A 25146-nucleotide genomic window follows, 5' to 3' on the forward strand; every position below is an offset into this window, starting at 1 on the left:
AGCAGAGAGTGAAGGAAGGACACAGCAGGGGATGAGAGGGAGAAGCACCAGAGAGTGAAGGAAAGACACTGCAGGGAATGAGGGGGGAGCAGCAGAGAATGAAGGGAGGACACAGCAGGGAATGAAGGGGATGCAGCAGAGAGTGAAGGAAGGACACAGCAGGGAATGAGGGGGGAGCAGTAGAGAGTGAAGGGAGGACACAGCAGGGAATGAAGGGGACAAAGCAGAGAGTGAAGGAAGGACACAGCAGGGAATGAGAGGGAGAAGCATCAGAGAATGAAGGAAGGACACCTCAGGGAATGAGAGGGAGAGGCATCAGAGAGTGAAGGAAACACAGCAGGGAATGAGGGGGAAGCAGCAGCGAGTGTAGGAAGGACACAGCAGAGAATGAAGGGACGCAGCAGAGAGTGAAGGAAGGACACAGCAGGGAATGAGAGGGAGAAACATCAGAGAGTGAAGGACGGACACAGCAGGGAATGAGAGGGAGAAGCATCAGAAAGTGAAGGAAGGACACATCAGGGAATGAGAGGGAGAGGCATCGGAGAGTGAAGGAAGGACACAACAGGGAATGAGGGAGATGCAGCAGAGAGTGAAGGAAGGACACAGCAGGGAATGATAGGGAGAAGCATCAGAGAGTGAAGGAAGGACACAGCAGGGAATGAGTGGGAGAAGCATCAGAGAGTGAAGGAAGGACACCGCAGGTAATGAGGGGGAATCAGCAGAGAATGAAAGAAGGGCACAGCAGGGAATGAGGAGGAAGCAGCAGAGAGTGAAGGAAGGAAAAAGCAGGGAATTAAGGGGACGCAGCAGAGAGTGAAGGAAGGACACAGCAGGGAATGATAGGGAGAAGCACCATAGAGTGAAGGAAGGACACAGCAGGGAATGAAGGGGTAGCAGCAGAGAGTGAAGGAAGGACACAGCAGGGAATGAGAGGTAGAAGCACCAGAGAGTGAAGGAAAGACACTGCGGGGAAGAGGGGGAAGCAGCAGAGAATGAAGGGAGGACACAGCAGGGAATGAAGGGGTTGCAGCAGAGAGTGAAGGAAGGACACAGCAGGGAACGAGGGGAAGCAGTAGAGAGTGAAGGGAGGACACAGCAGGGAATGAAGGGGACACAGCAGAGAGTGAAGGAAGGACACAGCAGGGAATGAGAGGGAGAAGCATCAGAGAGTGAAGGAAGGACACATCAGGGAATGAGAAGGAGAAGCACCGTAGAGTGAAGGAAGGACACAGTAAGGAATGAAGGGGAAGCAGCAGAGAGTGAAGGAAGGACACAGCAGGGAATGAGAGGGAGAAGCACCAGAGAGTGAAGGAAAGACACCACAGGGAATGAGGGGGAAGCAGCAGAGAATGAAGGGAGGACACAGCAGGGAATTAAGGGGATGCAGCAGAGTGTGAAGGAAGGACACAGCAGGGAATGAGGGGGAAGCAGTAGAGAGTGAAGGGAGGACACAGCAGGGAATGAAGGGGACACAGCAGAGAGTGAAGGAAGGACACAGCAGGGAATGAGAGGGAGAAGCATCCGAGAGTGAAGGAAGGACACAGCAGGGAATGATAGGGAGAAGCACCATAGAGTGAAGGAAGGACACAGCAAGGAATGAAGGGGAAGCAGCAGAGAATGAAGGACGGACACCACAGGGAATGAGGGGGAAGCAGCAGAGAATGAAGGAAGGACACAGCAGGGAATGATGGGGAAGCAGCAGAGAGTGAAGGAAGGACACAGCAGGGAATGAAGGGGAATCAGCAGAGAGTGAAGGAAGGACACAGCAGGGAATGAGAGGGAGAAGCATCAGAGAGTGAAGGAAGGACACAGCAGGTAATGCGGGGGAGATGCAGCAGAGAGTGAAGAAAGGACACAGCAGGGAATGAGTGGGAGAGGCAGAAGAGAGTGAAGGAAGGACACAGCAGGGAAGAAGGGGGGAGCAGCAGAGTTTGAACGATGGACACTTCAGAGAATGGGGAGAAGCACCAGAGAGTGAAGGAAGGACACCCTAGGGAATGAGAGGGAGAAGCACCAGAGGGTGAAGAAAGGACACAGCAGGGAATGAGAGGGAGAAACATCAGAGAGTGAAGGAAGGACAAAGCAGGGAATGAAGGGGAAGCAGCAGAGAGTGAAGGAAGGACACAGCATGGAATGAGGGGGAAGCAGCAGAGAGTGAAGGAAGGACCCAGCAGGGAATGAAGGGGAAGCAGCAGAGAGTGAAGGAAGGACACAGCAGGGAATGAGAGGGAGAAACATCAGAGAGTGAAGGAAGGACACAGCATGGAATGAGGGGGAAGCAGCAGAGAGTGAAGGAAGGACACAGCAGGGAATGAGGGGGAAGCAGCAGAGAGTGAAGAAAGGACACAGCAGGGAATGAAGGGGATGCAGCAGAGAATGAAGGAAGGACACAGCAGGGAATGAGAGGGAGAAGCATTAGAGAGTGAAGGAAGGACACATCATGGAATGAGAGGGAGAGGCATCGGAGAGTGAAGGAAGGACACAGCAGGGAATGAGGGGGAAGCAGCAGAGAGTGAAGGAAGGACACAGCAGGGAAGAAGGGGGGGCAGCAGAGTGTGAAGGAAGGACACTTCAGAGAATGGGGAGAAGCACCAGAGAGTGAAGGAAGGACACCCTAGGGAATGAGATGTAGAAGCACCAGAGAGTGAAGAAAGGACACAGCAGGGAATGAGTGGGAGAAGAATCAGAGAGTGAAGGAAGGACACAGCAGGTAATGAGGGGGAATCAGCAGAGAATGAAAGAAGGGCACAGCAGGGAATGAGGAGGAAGCAGCAGAGAGTGAAGGAAGGAAAAAGCAGGGAATTAAGGGGACGCAGCAGATAGTGAAGGAAGGACACAGCAGGGAATGATAGGGAGGTGCACCATAGAGTGAAGAAAGGACACAACAGGGAATGAAGGGGTAGCAGCAGAGAGTGAAGGAAGGACACAGCAGGGGATGAGAGGGAGAAGCACCAGAGAGTGAAGGAAAGACACTGCAGGGAATGAGGGGGGAGCAGCAGAGAATGAAGGGAGGACACAGCAGGGAATGAAGGGGATGCAGCAGAGAGTGAAGGAAGGACACAGCAGGGAATGAGGGGGGAGCAGTAGAGAGTGAAGGGAGGACACAGCAGGGAATGAAGGGGACACAGCAGAGAGTGAAGGAAGGACACAGCAGGGAATGAGAGGGAGAAGCATCAGGGAGTGAAGGAAGGACACATCAGGGAATGAGAGGGAGAGGCATCAGAGAGTGAAGGAAACACAGCAGGGAATGAGGGGGAAGCAGCAGAGAGTGTAGGAAGGACACAGCAGAGAATGATGGGACGCAGCAGAGAGTGAAGGAAGGACACAGCAGGGAATGAGAGGGAGAAACATCAGAGAGTAAAGGACGGACACAGCAGGGAATGAGAGGGAGAAGCATCAGAGAGTGAAGGAAGGACACATCAGGGAATGAGAGGGAGAGGCATCGGAGAGTGAAGGAAGGACATAACAGGGAATGAGGGAGATGCAGCAGAGAGTGAAGGAAGGACACAGCAGGGAATGATAGGGAGAAGCATCAGAGAGTGAAGGAAGGACACAGCAGGTAATGCGGGGGAGATACAGCAGAGAGTGAAGAAAGGACACAGCAGGGAATGAAGGGGACGCAGCAGAGAATGAAGGAAGGACACAGCAGGGAATGAGAGGGAGAAGTATCAGAGAGTGAAGGAAGGACACATCAGGGAATGAGAGGGAGAGGCATCGGAGAGTGAAGGAAGGATACAGCAGGGAATGAGGGGGAAGCAGCAGAGAGTGAAGGAAGGACACAGCAGGGAATGAGAGGGAGAAGCATCAGAGAGTGAAGGAATGACACAGCAGGGAATGAAGGGGAAGCAGCAGAGAGTGAAGGAAGGGCACAGCAGGGAATGAGAGGGAGAATCATCAGAGAGTGAAGGAAGGACACAGCAGGGAATGAGATTGAGAAGCACCAGAGAGTGAAGGACAGACACCGCAGGGAATGAGGGGGAACCAGCAGAGAATGAAGGAAGGACACAGCATGGAATGAGGGGGAAGCAGCAGAGAGTAAAGGAAGGACACAGCAGGGAATGAAGGGGAAGTAGCAGAGAGTGGAGGAAGGACACAGCAGGGAATGAAGGGGAATCCGCAGAGAATGAAAAAAGGACACAGCAGGGAATTAGGAGGAAGCAGCATAGAGTGAAGGAAGGACAAAGCAGGGAATTAAGGGGACGCAGCAGAGAGTGAAGGAAGGACACAGCATGGAATGATAGGGAGAAGCACCATAGAGTGAAGGAAAGACACAGCAGGGAATGAAGGGGAAGCAGCAGAGAGTGAAGGAAGGACACAGCAGGGAATGTGAGGGAGAAGCACCAGAGAGTGAAGGAAAGACACCACAGGGAATGAGGGGGAAGCAGCAGAGAATGAAGGAAGGACACAGCATGGAATGAGGGGGAGATGCAGCAGAGAGTGAAGGAAGGACACAGCAGGGAATGAGAGGGAGAAGCAGCAGAGAGTGATGGAAGGACACAGCAGGGATTGAGAGGGAGAAGCACCAGAGAGTGAAGAAAAGACACCACAGGGTATGAGGGGGAAGCAGCAGAGAATGAAGGAAGGACACCACAGGGAATGAGGGGGAAGCAGCAGAGAATGAAGGAAAGACACAGCAGGGAATGAGGGGGAAGCAGCAGAGAGTGAAGGAAGGACACAGCAGGGAATGAAGGGGAAGCAGCAGAGAGTGAAGGAAGGACACAGCAGGGAATGAGAGGGAGAAGCATCAGAGAGTGAAGGAAGGACACCGCAGGTAATGCGGGGGAGATGCAGCAGAGAGTGAAGAAAGTACACCACAGGGAATGAGTGGGAGAGGCAGAAGAGAGTGAAGGAAGGACACAGCAGGGAAGAAGGGGGGAGCAGCAGAGTGTGAAGGAAGGACACTTCAGAGAATGGGGAGAAGCACCAGAGAGTGAAGGAAGGACACCCTAGGGAATGAGAGGGAGAAGCACGAGAGAGTGAAGAAAGGACACAGCAGGGAATGAGAGGGAGAAGCATCAGAGAGTGAAGGAAGGACACAGCAGGGAATGAGGGGCAATCAGCAGAGAATGAAAGAAGGACACAGCAGGGAATGAGGAGGAAGCAGCAGAGAGTGAAGGAAGGACAAAGCAGGGAATTAAGGGGACACAGCAGAGAGTGAAGGAAGGACACAGCAGGGAATGATAGGGAGAAGCACCATAGAGTGAAGGAAGGACAAAGCAGGGAATTAAGGGGAAGCATCAAAGAGTGAAGGAAGGACACAGCAGGGAATGAGAGGGAGAAGCATCAGAGAGTGATGGAAGGACACACCAGGGAATGAGATGGAGAAGTGCCAGAGAGTGAAGGAAGGACACAGCAGGAAATGAAGGGGAAACAGCAGAGATTGAAGGAAGGACACATCAGGGAATGAGAGGGAGAAGCATCAGAGAGTGAAGGAAGGACAAAGCAGGTAATGCGGGGGAGATGGAGCAGAGAGTGAAGAAAGGAAGCAGCAGGGAATGAGTGGGAGAGGCAGAAGAGAGTGAAGGAAGGACACAGCAGGGAATTAGGGGGAAAAGTATCAGAGAGTGAAGGAAGGATACATCAGGGAACGAGGGGGAGATGCAGCAGAGAACTAAGAAAGGACACAGCAGGGAAGAAGGGGGAGCAGCAGAGTGTGAAGGAAGGACACTTCAGAGAATGAGGAGAAGCACCAGAGAGTGAAGGAAGAACACCCTAGGGAATGAGAGGGAGAAGCACTAGAGAGTGAAGAAAAGACACAGCAGGGATTGAGAGGGAGAGGCATCAGAGAGTGAAGGAAGGACACAGCAGGGAATGAGGGAGAATCAGCAGAGAATGAAAGAAGGAAACAGCAGGGAATGAGGAGGAAGCAGCAGAGAGTGAAGGAAGGAAAAAGCAGGGAATAAAGGGGACACGGCAGAGTGAAGGAAGGACACAGCAGGGAATGATAGGGAGAAGCACCATAGAGTGAAGGAAGGACAAAGCAGGGAATTAAGGGGAAGCAGCAGAGAGTGAAGGAAGGACACAGCAGGGAATGAGAGGGAGAAGCATCAGAGAGTGAAGGAAGGACACAGCAGGAAATGAAGGGGAAGCAGCAGAGAGTGAAGGAAGGACACATCAGGGAATGAGAGGGAGAAGCACCAGAGAGTGAAGAAAGGACACAGCAGGGAATGAGAGGGAGAAGCATCAGAAAGTGAAGGAAGGACACAGCAGGGAATGAGGGCGAATCAGCAGAGAATGAAAGAAGGACACAGCAGGGAATTAGGAGGAAGCAGCAGAGAGTGAAGGAAGGACAAATCAGGGAATTAAGGGGACGAAGCAGAGAGTGAAGGAAGGACACAGCAGGGAATGATAGGGAGAAGCACCGTAGAGTGAAGGAAAGACACAGCAGGGAATGAAGGTGAAGCAGCAAAGAGTGAAGGAAGGACACAGCAGGGAATGAGAGGGAGAAGCACCAGAGAGTGAAGGAAAGACACCACAGGGAATGAGGGGGAAGCAGCAGAGAATGAAGGAAGGACACATCATGGAATGAGGGGGAAGCAGCAGAGAGTGAAGGAAGGACACAGCAGGGAATGAAGGGGAAGCAGCAGAGAGTGAAGGAAGGACACAGCAGGTAATGAGAGGGAGAAGCAGCAGAGAGTGAAGGAAGGACACAGCAGGGAATGAGAGGGAGAAGCATCGGAGAGTGATGGAAGGACACAGCAGGGAATGAGAGGGAGAAATGCCAGAGAGTGAAGGAAAGAAACCACAGGGAATGAGGGGGAAGCAGAAGAGAATGAAGGAAGGACACAGAATGGAATGAGGGGGAAGCAGCAGAGAGTGAAGGAAGGACACAGCAGGAAATGAGAGGGAGAAGCATCAGAGAGTGAAGGAAGGACACTTCAGAGAATGGGGAGAAGCACCAGAGAGTGAAGAAAGGACACCCTAGGGAATGAGAGGGAGAAGCATCAGAGAGTGAAGAAAGGACACAGCAGGGAATGAGAGGGAGAAGCATCAGAAAGTGAAGGAAGGACACAGCAGGGAAAGAGGGGGAATCAGCAGAGAATGAAAGAAGGACACAGCAGGGAATTAGGAGGAAACAGCAGAGAGTGAAGGAAGGACAAATCAGGGAATTAAGGGGACGAAGCAGAGAGTGAAGGAAGGACACAGCAGGGAATGATAGGGAGAAGCACCGTAGAGTGAAGGAAAGACACAGCAGGGAATGAAGCTGAAGTAGCAGAGAGTGAAGGAAGGACACAGCAGGGAATGAGAGGGAGAAGCACCAGAGAGTGAAGGAAAGACACCACAGGGAATGAGGGGGAAGCAGCAGAGAATGAAGGAAGGACACATCATGGAATGAGGGGGAAGCAGCAGAGAGTGAAGGAAGGACACAGCAGGGAATGAAGGGGAAGCAGCAGAGAGTGAAGGAAGGACACAGCAGGTAATGAGAGGGAGAAGCAGCTGAGAGTGAAGGAAGGACACAGCAGGGAATGAGAGGGAGAAGCATCGGAGAGTGATGGAAGGACACAGCAGGGAATGAGAGGGAGAAATGCCAGAGAGTGAAGGAAAGAAACCACAGGGAATGAGGGGGAAGCAGAAGAGAATGAAGGAAGGACACAGCATGGAATCAGGGGGAAGCAGCAGAGAGTGAAGGAAGGACACAGCAGGAAATGAGAGGGAGAAGCATCCGAGAGTGAAGGAAGGACACTTCAGAGAATGGGGAGAAGCACCAGAGAGTGAAGAAAGGACACCCTAGGGAATGAGAGGGAGAAGCATCAGAGAGTGAAGAAAGGACACAGCAGGGAATGAGAGGGAGAAGCATCAGAAAGTGAAGGAAGGACACAGCAGGGAATGAGGGGGAATCAGCAGAGAATGAAAGAAGGACACAGCAGGGAATTAGGAGGAAGCAGCAGAGAGTGAAGGAAGGACACAGCAGGGAATGAAGGTGAAGCAGCAGAGAGTGAAGGAAGGACACAGCAGGGAATGAGAGGGAGAAGCACCAGAGAGTGAAGGAAAGACACCACAGGGAATGAGGGGGAAGCAGCATAGAATGAAGGAAGGACACATCATGGAATGAGGGGGAAGCAGCAGAGAGTGAAGGAAGGACACAGCAGGGAATGAAGGGGAAGCAGCAGAGAGTGAAGGAAGGACACAGCAGGTAATGAGAGGGAGAAGCAGCAGAGAGTGAAGGAAGGACACAGCAGGGAATGAGAGGGAGAAGCATCGGAGAGTGATGGAAGGACACAGCAGGGAATGAGAGGGAGAAATGCCAGAGAGTGAAGGAAAGAAACCACAGGGAATGAGGGGGAAGCAGAAGAGAATGAAGGAAGGACACAGCATGGAATGAGGGGGAAGCAGCAGAGAGTGAAGGAAGGACACAGCAGGAAATGAGAGGGAGAAGCATCAGAGAGTGAAGGAAGGACACAGCAGGTAATGTGGGGGTGATGGAGCAGAGAGTGAAGAAAGGACACAGCAGGGAATGAGTGGGAGAGGCAGAAGAGAGCTAGGAAAGGACACAGCAGGGAAGAAGGGGGGAGCAGCAGAGTGTGAAGAAAGGACACTTCAGAGAATGGGGAGAAGCACCAGAGAGTGAAGGAAGGACACCCTAGGGAATGAGAGGGAGAAGCATCAGAGAGTGAAGAAAGGACACAGCAGGGAATGAGAGGGAGAAGCATCAGCGAGTGAAGGAAGGACACAGAAGGGAATCAGGGGCAATCAGCAGAGAATGAAAGAAGGACACAGCAGGGAATTAGGAGGAAGCAGGAGAGAGTGAAGGAAGGACAAAGCAGGGAATGATAGGGAGAAGCACCATAGAGTGAAGGAAGGACACAGCAAGGAATGAAGGGGAAGCAACAGAGAGTGAAGGAAGGACACAGCAGGGAATGAGAGGGAGAAGCTCCAGAGAGTGAAGGAAAGACACCACAGGGAATGAGGGGGAAGCAGCAGAGAATGAAGGAAAGACACAGCAGGGAATGAGGGGGAAGCAGCAGAGAGTGAAGGAAGGACACAGCAGGGAATGAAGGGGAAGCAGCAGAGAGTGAAGGAAGGACACAGCAGGGAATGAGAGGGAGAAGCATCAGAGAGTGAAGGAAGGACACAGCAGGTAATGCGGGGGAGATGCAGCAGAGAGTGAAGAAAGTACACCACAGGGAATGAGTGGGAGAGGCAGAAGAGAGTGAAGGAAGGACACAGCAGGGAAGAAGGGAGGAGCAGCAGAGTGTGAAGGAAGGACCCTTCAGAGAATGGGGAGAAGCACCAGAGAGTGAAGGAAGGACACCCTAGGGAATGAGAGGGAGAAGCATGAGAGAGTGAAGAAAGGACACAGCAGGGAATGAGAGGGAGAAGCATCAGAGAGTGAAGGAAGGACACAGCAGGGAATGAGGGGCAATCAGCAGAGAATGAAAGAAGGACACAGCAGGGAATGAGGAGGAAGCAGCAGAGAGTGAAGGAAGGACAAAGCAGGGAATTAAGGGGACACAGCAGAGAGTGAAGGAAGGACACAGCAGGGAATGATAGGGAGAAGCACCATAGAGTGAAGGAAGGACAAAGCAGGGAATTAAGGGGAAGCATCAAAGAGTGAAGGAAGGACACAGCAGGGAATGAGAGGGAGAAGCATCAGAGAGTGATGGAAGGACACAGCAGGGAATGAGATGGAGAAGTGCCAGAGAGTGAAGGAAGGACACCACAGGGAATGAGGGGGAAGCAGAAGAGAATGAAGGAAGGACACAACATGGAATGAGGGGGAAGCAGCAGAGAGTGAAGGAAGGACACAGCAGGAAATGAAGGGGAAACAGCAGAGATTGAAGGAAGGACACATCAGGGAATGAGAGGGAGAAGCATCAGAGAGTGAAGGAAGGACAAAGCAGGTAATGCGGGGGAGATGGAGCAGAGAGTGAAGAAAGGAAGCAGCAGTTAATGAGTGGGAGAGGCAGAAGAGAGTGAAGGAAGGACACAGCAGGGAATTAGGGGGAAAAGTATCAGAGAGTGAAGGAAGGATACATCAGGGAACGAGGGGGAGATGCAGCAGAGAACTAAGAAAGGACACAGCAGGGAAGAAGGGGGGAGCAGCAGAGTGTGAAGGAAGGACACTTCAGAGAATGAGGAGAAGCACCAGAGAGTGAAGGAAGAACACCCTAGGGAATGAGAGGGAGAAGCACTAGAGAGTGAAGAAAGGACACAGCAGGGATTGAGAGGGAGAAGCATCTGAGAGTGAAGGAAGGACACAGCAGGGAATGAGGGGGAATCAGCAGAGAATGAAAGAAGGAAACAGCAGGGAATGAGGAGGAAGCAGCAGAGAGTGAAGGAAGGAAAAAGCAGGGAATAAAGGGGACACGGCAGAGTGAAGGAAGGACACAGCAGGGAATGATAGGGAGAAGCACCATAGAGTGAAGGAAGGACAAAGCAGGGAATTAAGGGTACGCAGCAGAGAGTGAAGGAAGGACACAGCAGGGAATGAGAGGGAGAAGCATCAGAGAGTGATGGAAGGACACAGCAGGAAATGAAGGGGAAGCAGCAGAGAGTGAAGGAAGGACACATCAGGGAAAGAGAGGGAGAAGCACCAGAGAGTGAAGGAAAGACACCACAGGGAATGAGGGGGAAGCAGCAGAGAATGAAGGAAGGACACAGCAAGGAATGAAGGGGAAGCAGCAGAGAGTGCAGGAAGGACACAGCAGGGAATGAAAGGGAGAAGCACCAGAGAGTGAAGGAAAGACACCACAGGGAATGAGGGGGAAGCAGCAGAGAATGAAGGAAGGACACAGCATGGAATGAGGGGGAAGCAGCAGAGAGTGAAGGAAGGACACAGCAGGGAAGAAGGGGGGAGCAGCAGAGTGTGAAGGAAGGACACTTCAGATAATGGGGAGAATCACCAGAGAGTGAAGGAAGGACACCCTAGGGAATGAGAGGGAGAAGCACCAGAGAGTGAAGAAAGGACACAGCAGGGAATGAGTGGGAGAAGCATCAGAGAGTGAAGGAAGGACACAGCAGGGAATGAGGGGGAATCAGCAGAGAATGAAAGAAGGACACAGCAGGGAATGAGGAGGAAGCAGCAGAGAATGAAGGAAGGACAAAGCAGGGAATTAAGGGGAAGCAGCAAAGTGTGAAGGAAGGACACAGCAGGGAATGGAAGGGAGAAGCATCAGAGAGTGATGGAAGGAAAAAGCAGGGAATGAGAGGGAGAAGTGCCAGAGAGTGAACTAAGGACACCACAGGGAATGAGGGAGAAGCAGAAGAGAATGAAGGAAGGACAAAGCATGGAATGAGGGGGAAGCAGCGGAGAGTGAAGGAAGGACACAGCAGCAAATGAAGGGGAAGCAGCAGAGAGTGAAGGAAGGACACATCAGGGAATGAGAGGGAGAAGCATCAGAGAGTGAAGGAATGACACAGCAGGTAATGCGGGGGACATGGAGCAGAGAGTGAAGAAAGGAAGCAGCAGGGAATGAGTGGGAGAGGCAGAAGAGAGTGAAGGAAGGACACATCTGGGAACGAGGGGGAGATGCAGCAGAGAGTGAAGGAAGGACACCCTAGGGAATGAGAGGGAGAAGCAGCAGAGAGCTAAGAAAGGACACAGCAGGGAAGAAGGGGGAGCAGCAGATTGCGAAGGAAGGACACTTCAGAGAATGAGGAGAAGCACCAGAGAGTGAAGGAAGGACACCCTAGGGAATGAGAGGGAGAAGCACCAGAGAGTGAAGAAAGGACACAGCAGGGAATGAGTGGGAGAAGCATCAGAGAGTGAAGGAAGGACACAGCAGGGAATGAGGGTGAATCAGCAGAGAATGAAAGAAGGACACAGCAGGGAATGAGGAGGAAGCAGCAGAGAATGAAGGAAGGACAAAGCAGGGAATTAAGGGGAAGCAGCAAAGTGTGAAGGAAGGACACAGCAGGGAATGTAAGGGAGAAGCATCAGAGAGTGATGGAAGGAAAAAGCAGGGAATGAGAGGGAGAAGTGCCAGAGAGTGAACTAAGGACACCACAGGGAATGAGGGAGAAGCAGAAGAGAATGAAGGAAGGACAAAGCATGGAATGAGGGGGAAGCAGCGGAGAGTGAAGGAAGGACACAGCAGCAAATGAAGGGGAAGCAGCAGAGAGTGAAGGAAGGACACATCAGGGAATGAGAGGGAGAAGCATCAGAGAGTGAAGGAATGACACAGCAGGTAATGCGGGGGACATGGAGCAGAGAGTGAAGAAAGGAAGCAGCAGGGAATGAGTGGGAGAGGCAGAAGAGAGTGAAGGAAGGACACATCTGGGAACGAGGGGGAGATGCAGCAGAGAGTGAAGGAAGGACACCCTAGGGAATGAGAGGGAGAAGCAGCAGAGAGCTAAGAAAGGACACAGCAGGGAAGAAGGGGGAGCAGCAGATTGCGAAGGAAGGACACTTCAGAGAATGAGGAGAAGCACCAGAGAGTGAAGGAAGGACACCCTAGGGAATGAGAGGGAGAAGCACCAGAGAGTGAAGAAAGGACACAGCAGGGAATGAGAGGGAGAAGCATCAGATAGTGAAGGAAGGACACAGCAGGGAATGAGGAGGAATCAGCAGAGAATGAAAGAAGGAACCAGCAGGGAATGAGGAGGAAGCAGCAGAGAGTGAAGGAAGGAAAAAGCAGGGAATTAAGGGGACGCAGCAGAGTGAAGGAAGGACACAGCAGGGAATGATAGGGAGAAGCACCATAGAGCGAAGGAAGGACAAAGCAGGGAATTAAGGGGAAGCAGCAGAGAGTTAAGGAAGGACACAGCAGGGAATGAGAGGGAGAAGCATCAGAGAGTGATGGAAGGACACAGCAGGGAATGAGAGGGAAAAGTGCCAGAGAGTGAAGGAAGGACACCACAGGGAATGAGGGGAAGCAGCAGAGAGTGAATGAAGGACACATCAGGGAATGAGAGGGAGAAGCATCAGAGAGTGAAGGAAGGACACATCAGGGAATGAGAGGGAGAAGCATCAGAGAGTGAAGGAAGGACACAGCAGGTAATGCAGGGGAGATGGAGCAGAGAGTGAAGAAAGGACACAGCAGGGAATGAGTGGGAGAGGCAGAAGAGAGTGAAGGAAGGACACAGCAGGGAACTAGGGGGAAAAGTATCAGAGAGTGAAGGAAGGACACATCAGGGAACGAGGGGGAGATGCAGCAGAGATCTAAGAAAGGACACAGCAGGGAACAAGTGGGGAGCAGCAGAATGTGAAGGAAGGACACAGCAGGGATTGAAGGGGAGAAGCCTCAAGAAGAGAATGAATAAAGGACACAGCAGGGAATGAGGGGGAAGCAGCAGAGAGTGAAGAAAGGGCACAAAGGAGAATGAGGGGGAGAAGCAGCAGAGAGTGAAGGAAGGGCACAGCAGGGAATGCGGGGGAAGCAGCAGAGAGTGAAGGAATGACACAGAAGGGAATGAGGGGGCAAGCAGCAGAAAGTGATGGAAGTACACAGCAGGGAATGAGGGGGAGACACAGCAGAGAGTGAAGGAAGGACACAGGGAATGAGGGGGCGAGGCAGCAAGAGAGTGAAGGAAGGACACAACAGGGAATGAAGGGGAGAAGCAGCAGAGAGTGAAGAAAGGACACAGCAGGGAATGAGCGGGTTATGCAGCAGAGAGCGAAGAAAGGACACAGCAGGGAATGCGGGGGAGATGCAGCAGAGAGCAAAGAAAGGACACAGCAGGGAATGAGGGAGAAGCAGCAGACAGTGAAGAAAGGACACATCAGGGAATGAAGGGGAGAAGCAGCAGACAGTGAAAAAAAGGACACAGCAGGAAATGAGGGGGAGAAGCAGCAGAGAGTGAAGAAAGGACACATCAGGGAATGAGGGGGAGAAGCAGCAGAGCGTGAAGGAAGAACACAGCAGGGAATGAGGGGGAGAAGCAGCAGAGAGGGAAGGAAGGGCACAGCAGGGAATGAGGGAGAGAAGCAGCAGGGAATGAATGAAGGACATAGTAGGGAATGAGGGGGTGGGGGCAGCAGAGAGTGAAGGAAGGACACAGCAGGGAATTAGGGGGAAAAGTATCAGAGAGTGAAGGAAGGACACATCTGGGAACGAGGGGGAGATGCAGCAGAGAGCTAAGAAAGGACACAGCAGGGAAGAAGGGGGAGCAGCAGATTGCGAAGGAAGGACACTTCAGAGAATGAGGAGAAGCACCAGAGAGTGAAGGAAGGACACCCTAGGGAATGAGAGGGAGAAGCACCAGAGAGTGAAGAAAGGACACAGCAGGGAATGAGAGGGAGAAGCATCAGAGAGTGAAGGAAGGACACAGCAGGGAATGAGGAGGAATCATCAGAGAATGAAAGAAGGAACCAGCAGGGAATGAGGAGGAAGCAGCAGAGAGTGAAGGAAGGAAAAAGCAGGGAATTAAGGGGACGCAGCAGAGTGAAGGAAGGACACAGCAGGGAATGATAGGGAGAAGCACCATAGAGCGAAGGAAGGACAAAGCAGGGAATTAAGGGGAAGCAGCAGAGAGTTAAGGAAGGACACAGCAGGGAATGAGAGGGAGAAGCATCAGAGAGTGATGGAAGGACACAGCACGGAATGAGAGGGAAAAGTGCCAGAGAGTGAAGGAAGGACACAGCAGGGAATGATAGGGAGAAGCACCATAGAGCGAAGGAAGGACAAAGCAGGGAATTAAGGGGAAGCAGCAGAGAGTTAAGGAAGGACACAGCAGGGAATGAGAGGGAGAAGCATCAGACAGTGATGGAAGGACACAGCACGGAATGAGATTGAAAAGTGCCAGAGAGTGAAGGAAGGACACCACAGGGAATGAGGGGGGAGCAGCAGAGAGTGAAGGAAGGACACATCAGGGAATGAGAGGGAGAAGCATCAGAGAGTGAAGGAAGGACACATCAGGGAATGAGAGGGAGAAGCATCAGAGAGTGAAGGAAGGACACAGCAGGTAATGCAGGGGAGATGGAGCAGAGAGTGAAGAAAGGACACAGCAGGGAATGAGTGGGAGAGGCAGAAGAGAGTGAAGGAAGGACACAGCAGGGAACTAGGGGGAAAAGTATCAGAGAGTGAAGGAAGGACACATCACGGAACGAGGGGGAGATGCAGCAGAGATCTAAGAAAGGACACAGCAGGGAACAAGTGGGGAGCAGCAGAATGTGAAGGAAGGACACAGCAGGGATTGAAGGGGAGAAGCCTCAAGCAGAGAATGAATAAAGGACACAGCAGGGAATGAGGGGGAAGCAGCAGAGAGTGAAGAAAGGGCACAAAGGAGAATGGGGGGGAGAAGCAGCAGAGAGTGAAGGAAGGGCACAGCAGGGAATGCGGGGGAAGCAGCAGAGAGTGAAGGAATGACACAGAAGGGAATGAGGGGGCAAGCAGCAGAAAGTGATGGAAGTACACAGCAGGGAATGAGGGGGAGACACAGCAGAGAGTGAAGGAAGGACACAGGGAATGAGGGGGCGAGGCAGCAAGAGAGTGAAGGAAGGATACAACAGTTAATGAAGGGGAGAAGCAGCAGAGAGTGAAGAAAGAACACAGCAGGGAATGAACGGGTTATGCAGCAGAGAGCGAAGAAAGGACACAGCAGGGAATGAGGGGGAAGCAGCAGAGAGTGAAGGAAGGACACAGCAGGGAATGAGGGAGAGAAGCAGCAGAGAGTAAAGAAAGGACACAGAAGAGAATGCGGGGGAGATGCAGCAGAGAGCAAAGAAAGGACACAGCAGGGAATGAGGGAGAAGCAGCAGACAGTGAAGAAAGGACACATCAGGGAATGAAGGGGAGAAGCAGCAGACAGTGAAAAAAAAGGACACAGCAGGAAATGAGGGGGAGAAGCAGCAGAGAGTGAAGAAAGGACACATCAGGGAATGAGGGGGAGAAGCAGCAGAGCGTGAAGGAAGAACACAGCAGGGAATGAGGGGGAGAAGCAGCAGAGAGGGAAGGAAGGGCACAGCAGGGAATGAGGGAGAGAAGCAGCAGGGAATGAATGAAGGACATAGTAGGGAATGAGGGGGTAGGGGCAGCAAAGAGTGAAGGAAGGATACAGCAGGGAATGGGGGGAGAAGCAGCAGAGAGTGAAAAAAGGACACAAGAGTGAATGAGGGGGAGAGGCAGCAGAGAATGAAGGAAGGATACAGCAGGGCATGAGGCGGAGAAGCAGCAGAGAGAAAGGAGAACACAACAGGGAATGAGGGGAAGAGGTAGCCGGGAGAACGAACAACACAGCAGGGAATGAGGGAGAGAAGCAGCAGAGAGTGAAGGAAGGGCAAAGTAGGGAATGAGGGAGAGTAGCACCAGCAAGTGAAGGAAGGACACAGCAGGGAATGAGGGAGGGAAGCAGCAGAGAGTGAAGGAAGGACACAGCAGGGAATGGGGGGGAGAAGCAGCAGACAGTGAAGAAAGGACACAACAAGGAATGAGGGAGAGGAGCAGCAGGCAGTGAAGGAAGGACACAGCAGGGAATGAGGGGGAGAAGCAGCACGGAATGAAGCAGGAAATCACGTGGGAGTGAAGGAAGGACACAGCAAGGGTTGAGCGGGTGAATTAGCAGAGAGTGAAGAAAGAACACAGCAGGGATTGAGGGGGAGAAGCAACCGAGTATAAAAGAATGAAGACACAGGAAATGTAGGAACAAGCAGCAATGGATGAGGAATGAGTGCAAAGAGAATGAAAGAAAGGAGCAGTCGGGTTGATGGAATGAAGCAGCAGAGAGTGTAGGAATTGGTGAGGAATGAAGGGGAGAAGCAGCAGTGAGAGAAATATACAAGCAGATGGGAAAGAAGGAGATAAGCACAACTGAGTAAAGGAATGAGGCTGAAGGGAATTCAAGCAAGGAGTATAGAAGACCGCATGAGACAGACACGCGGATGAGGAAAGAACCAGAAGGTAATGAAGAAGAGAACCAGAGTGGCATGAAGGAGGAAAGCAGCAGACAATGCAGGAAAGAAGCAGCAGGAACTGAAGAGAAGCAGAGAACAATAAAGAAGAGTCAATGAGAAACAATAGAGAACCAGCATTGAATGAAGGAAATAACTGCCAGGGAGTAAAGGAGGGAGACAGGCAGAAATGTAGGAAGGATACAGTGCCCAATCACGCAGAGAAGCAGTCAGCATTTGAGTGGAGACGGGCTCCATGCATATTGCGAGCACAAGCTGTAGTGAAACTGCATATTGCAAGCGCAATCTGTAGTGAAAAAAATAAATAACAAGATGGGCACTGCCATAGTAAACAGAAAAGACAGACTTAGTCCCTCTTCTATTTCTATGGTGGCGGGCAGAGATGGGAAGGAGCAACAGAGACCGAGCTGGAAGCTCCAGTCATTCAGTGGTATAAGTGATCACATGCGGTTCGCAGGCGGAGAGGAAGAGAGTTTGTGGAGGGGCCTGTGGCCAAGGTGCCCAGGCACCTAAAAGAAAATGGCGGCATCCAGGGTGGCCTTGGGTGGCTGTAAAAATGTGGGCGGTACACTGGCAGTTCCTGCCCACGTTTCCAGTCACCTTGAAGGAGAGAAGCAGCAGGGAATGAAAGGGAAGAGTAAAGGGGAATGCAGGAGAAAATCAGAATGCAAAGTGGGGAATAAAACTTCAACAAATAAAAGAGGAAAGCAGGAAAGCAGAGACTAATAAAGGAGAGAAGATGAGTGAAATAAGGAATAGAAGGAGGGGAAATGAGGTAGATAAAAGGGAGGGAATCAGGCGGAATGAGGGAAATAAGCAAAAAGAAGAGGAAAAAGATGGAAAGTTATGAATGGGAAATCAATGTGAAGGACTTCACCCCCCCTAATCGTGTATTGAACCTTATTGCTGCTTACCTTACTGCACTCCATTGCCACACATGCCCGCAGGCTTAACTCCTTCCCTGTCTTTGTTTGTTTCTCTAGAGGGTGAAGATGCAAAGTCTGGCACACAGTGCTTGAGTCCTACGCTTGACATCGCCACCGGCAGTAACAAAAGCCTAGGGTGTCCCCCTGCTCATATTAAGGGACTACCCACCATCCAGAGAATGCAGCTACAGCTTCAGGAGCAGATCCACAGCAGGTAGGAAGACCTGTCAGCTCAGGGCTTACAAGGCAGCACTGAAAACTAGAAGACAAAACCACCAGGAAATGCTGCATATCATGTCTACCCCTGCATTTTCCACCAAAAAAAGAGCAAACAATATTCGGTCAAATGTGAAAAGGTCAAATATTTTCGATCAAGTTGACCCAAACCCCAGCAGACACCATAGGAGCGGACTGTGGATGTCAACACAGACCTACAGTGCCGACGCTTGCCTGTTCCTTCACCATCCGCGCCATCTGTTACACAGTCCAGGAAATGCTCTGCTTATTCACTTTACTGTACTGTGCTTCACTTGTGTGTCATGCTCATACAACAACACTTTTGCCAAGAGCTCTAGTACGTACTTCTTAATTGTAATGTACTTATTAGGAGACTAGCACAGTATGAAGCGGACTAATATAGCATACCATGTTTTCATAAGCATTCAGAGGGGTGAATACATTCCTTTTGCATGTTGCGTGCAGCACTATTCTGCACTACAACTGGAGAGCACAACAGCCTGTGGTCATGACCTGCCAAGAACTTCTGGGGAAAGTTTGAACCCGCGTCAGCACTGGTTCTCCCAAAAAGACTACTGTAGAGGAGTTCTTGGGGTCCTCGTCCTGTACGATGCACAATTTATCGGTCACCACTGGGCAATGCTTCCACGCATATTGCACAGGAACCCACATAACATTGCTCCCTGTGCCCTTCTTGGAGATGCTGCCCTGGGCATATAGTGTGGTTATGTGCTTTGGTGCGGGCTCTTTAGGAGCGTCCTTTCCTCCTGAATGCCATCCTGTGGAACATGTTCAGAGTCACAGCAGTCTTGTCCATGAACAGGAAATCGACAAAGTCTTTGGTCATCTCCACCCAGATTTTCATGTGGGCCGCCGGCTTTTCTTTATTGACGTTGAAGATCACAGAGCATAGCCTACGGAACATGAAGAAGGCATGGTCCTATTAAAAGAACTGCACACTTCCATGCATAGAAACAGAGTGGGTGAGTAGGATGAGGTAGAGTGACGTTGAAGATCATAGAGCATAGCCTACGGAACATGAAGAAGGCATGGTAATATTAAAAGAACTGCACACTTCCATGCATAGAAACAGAGTGGGTGAGTAGGATGAGGTAGAGTGACGTTGAAGATCATAGAGCATAGCCTACGGAACATGAAGAAGGCATGGTCCTATTAAAAGAACTGCACACTTCCATGCATAGAAACAGAGTGGGTGAGTAGGATGAGGTAGAGTGACGTTGAAGATCATAGAGCACAGCCTACAGAACATGAAGAAGGCATGGTCCTATTAAAAGAACTGCACACTTCCATGCATAGAAACAGAGTGGGTGAATAGGATGAGGTAGAGTGACGTTGAAGATCATAGAGCATAGCCTACGGAACATGAAGAAGGCATGGTAATATTAAAAGAACTGCACACTTCCATGCATAGAATCAGAGTGGGTGAGTAGGATGAGGTAGAGTGACGTTGAAGATCATAGAGCATAGCCTACGGAACATGAAGAAGGCATGGTCATATTAAAAGAACTGCACACTTCCATGCATAGAAACAGAGTGGGTGAGTAGGATGAGGTAGAGTGACGTTGAAGATCATAGAGCATAGCCTACGGAACATGAAGAAGGCATGGTCATATTAAAAGAACTGCACACTTCCATGCATAGAACCAGAGTGGGTGAGTAGGATGAGGTAGAGTGACGTTGAAGATCATATGTTATAGCCTGTGGAACATGAACAAGGCTTGGTTATATAAAAAAAAATATTGCCTTGCATAGATGTTGAAGTTGAGTGAGTGAGTAGGGTGAGGTAGGGTGTGTGAGTAGGGTGAGTAGAGAGAATTAGGGTGAGGTAGAGTGAGTGGGTTTGTCGGATAGGCTAGAGTGGGTCAATGGGGTGAGTGGATGAGTGGGGTGATTTAGAGTAGGTAAGAAGAGTGAGGTAGAGTGGGTGAGTAGGATGAGGTTGAGTGGGTGAGTAGGATGAGGTTGAGTAGGTGAGTAGGATGAGGTGGAGTAGGTGAGTAGGTTGAGGCACAGTGAGTGAGTTGAGTGAGGTACAGTGAGTGGGGTGAGGTAAATTGTGTGGGTAGGGTGAGGTAGAGTGGGTGAGAGGGTGAGATAGAGTGGCTGAGTGTGGTGAGGTAGAGTGGATGTGTATGGAGAGGTAGAGTGACTGGCTGAGTAGGATGAGGTAGAGTGCCTGACTGTGGTGAGGTAGAGTGGGTGGGTACGGTGAGGTACAGTGGGTGAGTGGGACGTGGTTGAGTGGGTGAATGGGGTGAATTAGAATGGGTGAATTGGAGGAAATAGAGGGACTGAGTGGGGTGGGGTAGAATGGGTGAATGGGGCTAGGCAGAGTGAATGAGTAGGATGAGGTAGAGTTGATGAGTCTGGTGAGATAGAGTGGGGGTAATAGGGTAAAGTAGAGTTGGTGAGTAGGGTTAGGTAGAGTGGGTATGTAGGGTGAGGTAGAGGGGTGAACTAGAGTGTGTGAATGGGGTGAAGTAGAGTGGGTTAGTGGGGTGTGGTAAAGTAGGTGAGAGGGGTGAAGTACAGAAGGTGTGATGGGTGAGGTAGTGTGGCTGCATGGTGTGAGGTAGTGTCCGTGAGTGTGGTGAGGTAGGTTGGGGTGAGGATGAGTGGGCGAGTAATGTGAGGTAGGGTGGGTGGGTGAGTGACGTAGAATGGGCTGAGGTGGAGTGGGTGAGTGGGACACAGTAGAGTGGGTGCGTAAACTCAGGTAGAGTGGTAAAATGTGGTTAGTTAACGTCTGAGTGGGTGAGGTAGTGTTTGGGAGTGAGGGTGAGTGGCTGAGTAGAGTGAGGAAGATAAAGGTAGGTAGCCACCTGTTAATCTCTCAGTATGTCCTTCCTTTTTGGGAAGAGTTGTGCTCAAATTAGAGAGGAAGCGAGAGGACGAGCATAGAGAAGAGAGGAGAGGAAAGGGATCAATCGCACCAATGAGGGCCCATGGTGTTTTCCATGACATCAAAGACCATTTTAGGAAAAAAGGAATTACCACAGATCTTATATTTGACAGATATGTCTGTGAAAAAAGGGTTGTATGCTTTAATCACTGTGTATAATGCGCAGAGGGCTCGCTGCTCATTTACTTTTTGACAACGCTCCCCCTAAAATGAAAGTGTATTTAACCATGAACCATATTTCTGATGCTCGTTAATCTGTCTAGAATCACATGCTGTGCATATAGTCTGACATCCAGTGGGAAAGCGTCTGGGTGTTTTCCCCTTCTGTTATTCCATAGAAAATGTCACTTCTGCCATCTGAGCAGTGCTCTGCAGCTCCTTACAAGAGGAGGGACTGGGTGTCAAGATATGGTTGCCTGTGCGCATGCCCCGTCCCCAATGCTCATTTTTAGAGAATAGCATATTTTGAGATGAGAGCGTAGGGACTCCACTCGTGAGCTCCACTACTTGAGACATTGGGCCTCATTACGGGTGGCGGTAAGCCTTCCGGTGATACCGATGGATTGCTGCCAGCCCTAAAAACAATAACTGGCGCCTGACTTCCTGGTAACACCGGGGTATTACAAACCCCGGCGGCCGGGCAGTCAGGCGCCGGTAATTCTGTTACTCTGCATTCTCATGGAGTCCCATAGGAGTCTATGGGAGTGGGGACCACAGAAGCACCGACACTGTTAATAACCATGCAGTTCTTCCGTTACGGCTTGCCTACTGTCGTCGCCGCGCCCGTCAGAGTCTGCCCTGTCGGGCAAAGCGGCTCCGGCAGGCAAACCAGTAGCCTGCCATTTCAGAAACACCGATGCTGGTAGGCTTACGGGCAACGTTGTTTATTGACGGCACACTTATAATGAGGCCCTTTGCCACAGATCTAGGGGTGGGCTAGTAAGAAATCAAAGCTGCAACAGAAGCAGTCCCATGTTCCAGGTGCCCGATACATGGGTGATGCTGTCCTAATTGTGCATTTAGTGATAGCATCTGCCTCATCCGGTCTTCTCCAGACATACTGACCCCATCTCCTCCCCATACACTCACTCTTCCTCATTTCTTTCAGTCCTGGAAATGAATTTCTAGAACTCATGGCCGACTATGTGAAGAACTTCCTGCAAATGGACCTGGCCGCTCTGTGCAATGGCAACCCGAACCTACGACACCTGAGCCGGGCCCTCGGAACTGCGTGCCGCGGACTGCACAGGTATTTCTGGACTACGGCCATGGGGCGTGTCCATCACTAAAGTGAGACAGCTATTAACGGGGAAATCTAGTGAATTAGGCCACAATGAGGCGAGGTGACCAGAGGTGGTGGGCCGACTTCACTCCACCCTTCATTTTGGCCGAGGGCCATTACTGATCTGGTCAGGCCACCACAGAGAGTCATGAGATCATTAGCACCCGCGCGTAACAACGGGTGCTAAAGCGTTTGGAACAGGAGTCAGTTTTCAGTGTTGCCTATGATGACGTAATCAACACTGAAAGCACACTCCTGTACTAGTACCAGACGTGGCGTCACAGAACTGACGAAATCTAAGTTATTCCTTTGTTTTTTTATTTTTCCTTAGACGGTGTGTTTTGGTTACTTGTTGGTGCGAAAGGCGGTATGGAGTTGGAGGGGGTAGCAAGGACAGCACAGGTTAAGGGGCTTGCAGCAGTGGGGGAGCTCATAACGCAGGCTTATACCAGACAATACAGCCTGCGTTCCAAGCGCCCTCATTGGCTATTGCTGCTGCCCAGGCTGCTAATAGGTCTGAAGACCCATCAGAAATCTTCGCCCAAAGTCTGGATGTCCTATGGGGTAGAATATGATGCAGGATTCAGTTAAACGGAACCGGTTTTTCTTTGAGTAAGACTTTCCACGAACCACTTTTTGATTTGAGGCTCTGCTCCACCGTCTATCCCACAAAACCACGCTCTCCACCGTCCTGACTTTCCCCACGCCCTCCTGACTCTTCGAGGAGAGTTTTCATGGTTGGGTCAATGTACTGATTCTTGACCCTCTAGACCTGCACGAGCACACACACCTGAACACTGGCCACATTCTGCTGCTTGTCACACAGTTCTCACCTACGGGCAATCTGATTTATATCTAAATAGTTCTAGGTGGAAAGTGGGCCAAAATGTGCCATTCGAGCTTGTCGCTTAATAGACTTGAATGATCAAAAGTTGGTTTGTGGAATTTTTCATAAAGTCTTTGAAAGCCCCAAATCTGGTCCTACCCCCACACCCTGACTGGGATTTCAGAAAGCCTGGAAATAAATGGTTGAAAACCATCAACCCTGCACCCTCCCTGGTCTATGAGTAGGAAGGAGAAACAGCTGTTATGTGTCTTTACCCCTGATTTATTTTATCCCTAAATGCTTCAATTTTTTAATTTTTGAATCTTTATTGTTTTTAAATTTAGGGAAGCAGGAAAAGGCAGAGGAAATCACCCCACAGCCTCCCATTAACCTGCACTCCTTAAACATCCCCTTTCCCCAAATTACAATATTTAACTTTTGGGAAATTAATTATTGTAGGTGAAGTTTTTGGGGATCAATACTCTGCTCCGAAAATTGTGTATGGCGAATATTCTCCAATGAAATCACTGGGTACAAGGAGGAAACAAGATTTTGGTCCGTCAATAAATTCAATTTTGGTTTAATACAGCCTATGTTGCACACCCAGCGAAGGCACATCATGTTAAATGAATAGTGTTTGCCATATTCCTAAGAAAGGTTGATGGACACAGCCTCAAATATACAAATAAGAAGGAATGGGAAGATCAAGTCGAGGGAATTTTGCTGTAAATTGCATGCTTCTGCTTCTCTGGCGGGCTCTGCTCTTGTGCGTTGAGCGTCATTGTTGGCTGGTACTTGTGGGTTCTGTTGTTGCTCTTCTGACTTTCTTCCTTCCCTTTCTATGTGTATGCTAGGGAGATTGATCACACGCTGTCCAGCCTGGAGACCCTCGGCAAAGTTTTCAGCCATCCTACCTCTCCCGTATACTCTGTAGGGAAGCAGGTGAGTGGGGGTAAAAGGGGTCAGCAGTTTTCTGCACAGTTTCCATGACAGTATTTCTATCACAGTTGAGCTAGGTTCTGTAATTGAGGGAATTAAATATGGGAAGGTATTTTAAGAGGGCATATCAGTGTAAGACTTCAGGTGGATCCCAGGGATCTGGTTTAGGGGGTGCATTAAGGTGCCCTGGGTCAATGCGTGAACATCTGGCAGGAGGTGACAGGGGGTAGCTTCTGATCTGATGCGCCCTATCTCTCCGGCTCCCACTCTGACGTCTGGCCATAGGTGACACCGACGCTATCATGGATTCTCTCAATTGGACGCATGAGTGGACATGAACTTCATGCTGTGGGGGACTGATGCTGTGGGATTCCATGTGTTAATACCCCTGCAGAAATATCGCCATACAAGAATGGTGCTGTATTTTTGTGATATTAACCCATTGAACCTGCGGGCGACACCCCCGCAGCCCTCATATTATTTTAAACGGGGCAGGTTCACCCCCGCAACCACTGCTCCCATTTACCCCAAAAATGATCCCCACTAATAATATCATCAATGGCCGTTCCCGATGGCCATTTTTATGGCGATATTATTGGTGGGATAATATTACCTGATACCTGCTGTGGCAGATCCAAGGAGGACGCGGAGCGTATGCCCCTTCTGAAGATAAGTAGCCAAGGCCTGTAGTCCAGAAGCCAGCCCAGGGCCAATATTGCCAGAGATCAAGCCTTGGGTCCCATCAGTGCTGAAACTATTCCTGAGTATCCTTAGGCTTTTCCGGATCCTCAGATCAGCAGGCTGTGCCTTGCGGAGAGACACCTGTCAAGGCTGGGCTGTGTCATGGCTAAGGCAGAGCACGGCCACCATGTTTGTAGTACGTCACCTGATATGGCACCTTCATTGTTGCACCTATGTCGGCCAAGCATGTGCATTGTAGACAGAACTTTGTACCACTCCAAAGCCATGCGTTAGAATCCGTGTGGGGTGCCCCTGGCCCCATGGGTGCATAGATGTCTTGAGCGCCATCCACTCCCACATAGTGTGGCACCTTTCCTAAGCCTCTCAAACAATACTGACCACAGGGAGCACCCACGCACAACCGTCAGCCCATGCTGTACCACCTGCCAAGTTAATGGCAGATAATGATGTGTTATTCATACAACGCTTACGCATAAGCGCTTTACACATATACATATACATAGAACATATATGCAAACAATA

The 25146-nt window shown here is 50.7% G+C and overlaps 1 protein-coding gene across 2 annotated transcripts in view; it reads left to right on the forward strand.

The window, feature by feature from the left end:
- The window catches only part of LOC138480740 (phosphatidylinositol 3,4,5-trisphosphate 5-phosphatase 2-like), a 767550-nt gene that overhangs the window by 314206 nt on the left and 428198 nt on the right, over positions 1 to 25146 (forward strand). For both annotated transcript variants that reach the window (XM_069612470.1, XM_069612471.1), the window contains exons 6-8: positions 17773 to 17929; positions 21984 to 22124; positions 23838 to 23925. In XM_069612470.1, the coding sequence (XP_069468571.1) occupies positions 17773 to 17929; positions 21984 to 22124; positions 23838 to 23925 (386 nt within the window). The remainder of the gene's footprint in view (positions 1 to 17772; positions 17930 to 21983; positions 22125 to 23837; positions 23926 to 25146) is intronic.

The sequence above is a fragment of the Ambystoma mexicanum genome, chromosome 5p, assembly GCF_040938575.1.
Source record: "Ambystoma mexicanum isolate Mex_15411 chromosome 5p, UKY_AmexF1_1, whole genome shotgun sequence".
Lineage (NCBI taxonomy): Eukaryota > Metazoa > Chordata > Amphibia > Caudata > Ambystomatidae > Ambystoma > Ambystoma mexicanum.